Raw genomic sequence first — 7,267 nt, 5'->3', positions numbered from 1 at the left:
GAAGAAGTGGGTGGCATGTGAGCATGTGATATGTAATACAAGTTGTTAACATGTTACCCGACGGGGTGCACTAAAATATGATTTGACCAATATGTGGGGTTCGAAGAAAGGTTTAAAGGGGTAACAAAACCCAAACTAAGAGGATGGGGGAAATGGAAACTTGGTACGCTCTGAAAGTGAACAGTAGACAGTGTGTTTGTTTATGTGGACTGTTGACTATTGAACCTTTTCAGCATGTGAAGGAAGTCTTAAAAGCAACGTAGACATTAAGTCAATGCCAATCACATCGAGAGACCTACTTTTTTTCGGAAACTTTTTCAATGTCTATGTCACTTGTGGCACATAGTATCATCCCGAGGACGCTACCGTTGTCAACCTGATGACGTGGCATTTCGAGCTCTCTCTCCAAACCGAGGCCGACAAGAAATGTTTTCTTTGTCCTTTTACAGTTAAAGGGTAATTCCTACGTAAGCAGAGATTGTTCCGAAAAGAGAATCAAGTAATGTGAGTCGTGACTTGAAACAAAAATTCCTGTTTCCGAGGCAAGAAAATTTAGGGGAGGGGAGGCTCAAGAATTCCCTAGCTCACTCAAGGAAGTCCCTAGGCATTGACGAAGTCCAGAAATTACTGTAATCGGGAGGTAAACCTTAGCGATTTCAAAGTTTTCGAGGAGTACCTATATAAGTGATTACTCATGATCAAGCTAACTCATTCATTTCATAATACATATATCTATCAATCAATTTATCTATCTATCTATATATATATATGAGTGTGTGAAGATGAAGATGCTTAGTTTTCTCAATCAGACTGCATGTGCCTCAATCCCATTTCCCAAAGCAAGAAGGCTTGGTTATAATAATAAACAAAGCAAAAAGGAGAAAAGGAGAAAAAAGAAAAAGAAAAAGGAAAACAAAACAGGAAAAATAAAAAATAAAACAGAAAAAATAAAAAATAAAAAAAGAAAAAAAGGAGAAAAAAGAAAAAGAAAACGAAAAAGGAAAACAAAACAGGAAAAATAAAAAATAAAACAGAAAAAATAAAAAAGAAAAAGAAAAAGAAAAAGGAGAAAAAATAAAAAAAGAAAGAAAAAGAAAGAAAAAGAAAACGAAAAAGAAAACGAAAAAGAAAAAGAAAAAGGAAAAAGAAAAAATAAAACAGAAAAAATAAAAAAATAAAAAAATAAAAAAATAAAAATAAAAACAATAAAAACAATAAAAAAATAAAAACATTAAAAAACATTTAAAATAAAATAAAATAAAATAAAATAAAAAAATAATAATAATAAAATTTAAAAAAATAAAAAAAAAGAAAAAGAAAAAGAAAAAGAGAAAGAGAAAGAGAAAGAGAAAGAGAAAGAGAAAGAGAAAGAGAAAGAGAAAGGGAAAGAAAAAGAAACAATTATACAAAACTTATTTTGATTTCTCTTTGTATATAAAGAATTTGAACAAATCAGCAATAAATAGTTGTGTAATTTCTCAAACATACCAACTGACAAAATTTAAATATTTAATTACTATTTACAAAAACATATTTATTTAATATATCAAATCCATCTTTTCCAGTGGTCTCCTCTTTCTTTCTGAGTTCTGCCTACAAACACATACATACATACATGATACAGAGAGAGAGAGAGAGAGAGAGATAGAGAGAGAGGAAGGGATTCTCTGCCACTTCTGCAAGAAAGAAAAAAGATGAAGAAGCAAGAAAGGAGAAAGAAAAAGAAGAAGATGAAGGTATATACAGGCAATTAACTCCAAAGCATAAAACAGGAAAATTAAAATTCATACATGAGTCACACACACAAACAGAGACAGAGACTGAGAGAGACTGAGAGGCTTTGGTGATGAGTTTGTTTGTTAAGCAGAAAACAATGCAGAGTAGGAGAGCTCTCAGAGATGGTATGGTGATAAACAGAGCCAAAACAAGGCAAGACAACAATCAGTGCAAAAATGAAACAGAAAAAGGAAAAACAGAGTATGAGTAGCTCAAAATGAAGCTTAAATGGTCCAGCAAAGGAAGAGAAAACTCTGACCAATTTTTGTTCCCTCTGCAAGAAAGAAGGATCCATGATGTGTGAAGTTACCAGTATAACTACCTTGTTCTTGTTCTACATGGTAACTCTTTATCTTCTTCTTCTTCTTCTACCTGTAGGATCCTATGCTAGTTGCAGTGATGATGAAGTATCAGGTCTCCTAGCTTTCACTAGCCATGTTCGCCCTGCTATATGGACAGCCCATGCCACGAATCCCCACAGTCAGCAGAGTTGTTGTGAGTGGGAAGGTATAGTTTGCGATGAGAAGTGGTCGAGGGTCGTCGCCATTTCTCTGCCGGGGAGGGGGCTCAGTGGAACTTTATCTCATGGTCTGGCCAACATTTCTTCACTTCAAGTACTCAATGTGTCTATCAATTCTCTCTCAGGATCCATACCAGAGGATATGGCTTCTCTCCCGCAGCTTCGTGCGATTGACCTAAGCTCCAACAACTTCTCAGGTGATCTCTCTTTCTTGGCCAAATCATCTCAAAATTCTTTACAGCACATCAATGTCACTAGCAATGGATTCCATGGAACCTTACTGCCTCTTAAAAACCTCACCTCCCTCACCTCCCTTTGGGCAAGAAACAACTCTCTAACTGGTGGTTTGAGCCCTCTTTTACAAATTTGCAAGCATGCCCCTCCCTACTATCCTCCTCTGCAAGTGGTGGACCTATCTTCTAACAATTTGTCAGGGACCATTCAAGAGGGGCTTGAAAATTGCACTAACTTGCAAGTCCTGGACCTCGGGGAGAATCATCTTGAGGGCCCCATACCTCATGGTATCTACAAATTGAAGGGTTTAACAAAGCTTTGCCTTGCAAAGAACAACTTCTCAGGAGAGATTGATGAGGCCATTGGAAACTTGATGCATATCTCCATTCTTATGTTGAGTGCAAACAACCTCACTGGTCCACTTCCAACTAATCTCTCTTCGTGTTCAAACCTCAAGGTCTTCACTGCGAATTCGAACCAATTTCATGGCTCGATTGATACAATAGACTTTGCTCAATTCTCGCTCCTTGAAAACCTCGACCTCAATACCAATTCTTTCAGTGGCCCTATCCCATCTTCACTGTCACAATGCAAGGCCTTGAAGAGTTTAAACTTGGCAAAAAACAAGCTCAGTGGTGTGATCCCTTCGTCGTTGAATCAGTTGGAACAATTAACCACTCTCTTGCTCTCAAGTAACAAGTTAAATGGAAGCATCCAATCGCTCGAAGGAAGCAAAGCTCTAGTGAGTGTGATCTTATCGAAGAATAACATGTTCGGAGAGATGCTTCCTGACACAATATCAGGCCTAGAAAACTTGCAAGTACTTGCATTAGGAAATCTTCATCTCCATGGATCCATCCCCAATTGGTTGAAGAATTGCACAAAGCTACAAGTCCTTGACCTCTCGTGGAATCACCTCACGGGATTTGTTCCACAATGGATTGGACAATTCCCACATCTCTTCTACTTGGACCTGTCCAATAACTCCTTATCTGGAAGCATACCGCCAGAGCTTTTCACTTTGCCAGCACTGATGGGTCCTGATGAGAATTTGAAAGGGCTTCAGTCAGTGGTTAGCAATCTTGCTATCAAGCAAAAAGTGGACTCACCCGAGTTACAATATACTCAAATTTCAGCTTTCCCCCCCTCCATATATCTCTCTCACAACCACTTTGAAGGACTTATACCATCACAAGTGGGTGCTTTTGTTGTCCTTTTGGAAATGGACCTAAGCTTCAACAACTTTTCAGGCAACATTCCGGATAGTATTGCAAACATGACTGACCTTGAAAGCCTAGATTTATCATACAATTCCTTCAATGGTAGCATACCATCCTCACTCACACACCTTACTTTTCTTGCTTATTTCAATGTGTCACACAATCAACTGGTGGGTGTCATACCTCAGGGTAACCAATTCTCAACCTTCTCCAGCAAAAGCTTTGAAGGAAACGGTGGTCTATGTGGACCACCATTACTATCTTCCCCATGTCACGATGATGATGGTAATGTTGGGAAAGTCAATCCTAGCAGGTGGCGACCGACAGCCACAGCAATAAGGGTTGCTATCTTGGCCCCTGTTTTTATGGTATTTGGCCTCATGGTTGTTGTCGTTGCAGTTGGGTTCTCATGGAAAATCTCGGGTCATAGGATTTGTATGTATGGAGGAAGCTTTGGTTTGTTCAAAGACATAGATGGTTACACTGGTCCCCAGTCTCTAACCCAGGTGCTCGACACTCCAGTCGAGTTGTTTTACCGCAATGGGAAGCTCACTGTTTTCGACCTATTTAAAGCTACGAACAACTTCGATTCGGCAAACATAGTGGGTTGTGGAGGTTTTGGATTAGTATATAGAGCAGATTTGAGTGATGGATCACGACTTGCTGTCAAGAAGCTAACAGGGGGTGACTGTGGACAAATGGAGAGGGAATTTAGAGCTGAATTAGAGGCCCTATCCAAGGCACAACACAAGAATTTAGTGCCTTTACAAGGATATCTCCAAGCTGGCAATGAGAAGATGCTCTTGTATTCATATATGGAGAATGGGAGCCTAGACTATTGGCTGCATGAGAGAGTAGATAGCCTAGATTGGCCTACAAGGCTCAACATAGCACAAGGTGCAGCCCATGGGTTAGCATATCTTCATCAAGTGTGCAATCCTCACATCGTCCATCGTGACATCAAGTCGAGCAACATTCTTCTGGACGAGAGATTCCAAGCACATTTGGCCGACTTTGGGCTAGCAAGGCTAATGATGTCGACCGAAACACATGTAACGACCGAGGTAGTGGGTACGCTTGGTTACATACCACCAGAGTATTGCCATGCTATCAATGCAACCCCAAGAGGTGATGTGTATAGTTTTGGTGTAGTTTTGCTTGAACTACTTACCAGGCGGCGGCCTGTCGATGTGTTGTGTAAAGGTGGGGGTGACCTTGTCGCTTGGGTGATACATTGTAGGAGTGTCGGTAAATGTGATGAGATCTTCGATAGTGTCCTTCAAAGTAAAGGCCACGATGAGGAAATGCTCCAAGTTTTGGATGTGGCTTGTCCATGCTTGAACCAAGACCCAGCTAAAAGACCCACTATTTGTGATGTGGTGAATTGGTTAGATAAAATTGGCCAAGGCAATGATGTAACAAAGGCCTTGCCATGACTGAATTTCTTTCATGTGTATTGCAGAAATGTAGGTTAGTTATTATACCTCATAGGCAATTCTCATTCAGAAGTAATTAACACTATTGTGGGCATAAGATCAAATATATGCCCCAATAAATAAATTGAAAACTTTACATACATGTAAAAAAATGACACATTTTGTTTTTCAATAGAACAAAGAAATCTCTCTTATGATTTGTAGTAAATTTAGTGTGATAATAACAAGGAGACTAATCTTGTAATGTCAAGAAAGATTGGTGTGAAAATAATCCTGGATTAAAAAAGAAGAGTTTGGAGTTTGTATCTTATTCCTTCTAAAACTTTTGGTTCCATCTTAAAAAAGGGCAACATCCTGAGAGCTTGATCTAAGTTTATTAAACATGGCTTGTGAAAGAAGCCTTCTAATATTTACTTTCTTCTTTTTCATGTTCACTAGTTTTTTTCATTGAGTGCGGTTTATGATGCTATATGATGTTTTCCTACGTTGTAAGCAATGGTGTGAGCAATAACCTAGTGTAAATAGATGGACATACAAATGGTGTAAGCTTTTAAGAGTATCTATGCTGCTCCTTTTTTCAAATACTTTTAATAAAGACATCTTTTGAATAGCTTCCTTGTTTACATTCTATTTATAATTTTGAATCCATATTCCACTCATTGCAATTTGTTTCAAACAGAAGAATTTTCTTCAATGATGCCATTGGCTTGTCAGCTGACTAAAACAAAGTTATAAAGCCTGATAGACATCATAAGTTTAACAAAACACGATTATCACAACCCATGCACAATCCATTTAAAATTTACGCCTTCAATGAAATCCAATCCCATCAGATAAAACAATTTGAATGCAAAAATAAACACCACTACCAAAATCTTCTCTCAAACAAAAAAGAAAAAATAGATTCATCATCAATCATGAAATCATGCTTAATAACTTACCTAGTTCAATTGAATTCTATTTAGGTGTAGAAATTCATAATCTGTTTGAAGCTTTATTAATTTAACATGTGATTTGTTGCAGCATAATAGTTCGCAAACGTTTCTGAAAGATTTAATAATGTAATATATATTACAAAATTTTAATTATGAACCCTAACAATTAAATTATGAAACCTGTCTTCACATTTTCACATATATTCAGCAATAGTTCGGCTCACAGCAAAACTGAAGAACATTCTAAACGCTTGCTGATTACCATCTACCAAATAAAAGCAAGCTCCATTCTAAGGTTTTTTCTTCATCATTCTTCAATTCATTTCCCCTTGATTTGCAGAAAATATATCTATGGCATTCTAATCAAGTTCCTTCCAAATCAAATTAAGTGGCTCGAGTTTATGAATGTACTATTTACTCCATTTAGAAGTTCTGGGATGAGCAACTATAAAGTTTATTTCTAATTGGATTTTAATCTAGACAAAAATCTAAACTTAGGAATTCTCATTATTACGCCCATACAATACCTAATTTCTCATTAACTCTTCACTGCATTCAAAATTCATGTTAATTGGTTTCTATTAAGGATAGAATCTCCTACATATTGTGTACTAAACAAGATCAATTGCAGCTGAACATCAGGTTCTCCTATTAGAGTACTAAACAAGATCCCCATTATTAACTAGCATAAAACACTAAAAAGATCAACATCGTCATAGAGTCATCAGCGACTACCTGTTGAATCTCCATACCATTAGAGGTCATAAACAAGGTGAAACTCATTAATGCACTATGCATATATAAATCCAAATAGAGCAAGAGGAAATTTCAAAACTACCTTCAACATAAAACTATGGTAAATTTACAAAATACCCTCCTTTCGTATTGGGAGATAATATATGAAAAGTATCCTATCACGGGTTTTTAAAATATCAATCTACACCTTTGTTGTATGTTAGGGGTGAGAGCCACCAGCGTATGACTTGCTTCAGCCTCTTGCCAATGCATGATACATTAAGGATAGCCTAATGTGCACCCACCATATCGTCTTTAGGACCCGGTGGTCTTCCGAAAGGAACTGCGCTGCATACTTTTGTGATTATGTGTTCAAGTCTAATTAATTTGAAGTGTATGGAGACACAATGC

The 7,267-nt window shown here is 37.4% G+C and overlaps 1 protein-coding gene across 1 annotated transcript; it reads left to right on the top strand.

Annotated features, from left to right (window-relative positions):
- The first annotated feature begins 1,623 nt into the window (after positions 1 to 1,623).
- Positions 1,624 to 5,380, top strand: LOC147863861 (uncharacterized). Its single transcript, XM_087319525.1, has one exon. It carries the CDS (start codon positions 2,070 to 2,072, stop codon positions 5,184 to 5,186), a length of 3,117 nt encoding a protein of 1,038 aa, XP_087175651.1. The 5' UTR covers positions 1,624 to 2,069; the 3' UTR covers positions 5,187 to 5,380.
- Positions 5,381 to 7,267: the final 1,887 nt, after the last annotated feature.

The sequence above is a fragment of the Azolla caroliniana genome, unplaced genomic scaffold (assembly GCF_043228905.1).
Source record: "Azolla caroliniana isolate FFs.n. ecotype wild unplaced genomic scaffold, voAzoCaro1.0.p SCAF_5, whole genome shotgun sequence".
Classification (NCBI taxonomy): Eukaryota; Viridiplantae; Streptophyta; class Polypodiopsida; order Salviniales; family Salviniaceae; genus Azolla; species Azolla caroliniana.
This window is presented reverse-complemented; position numbering and strand designations above follow the sequence as displayed.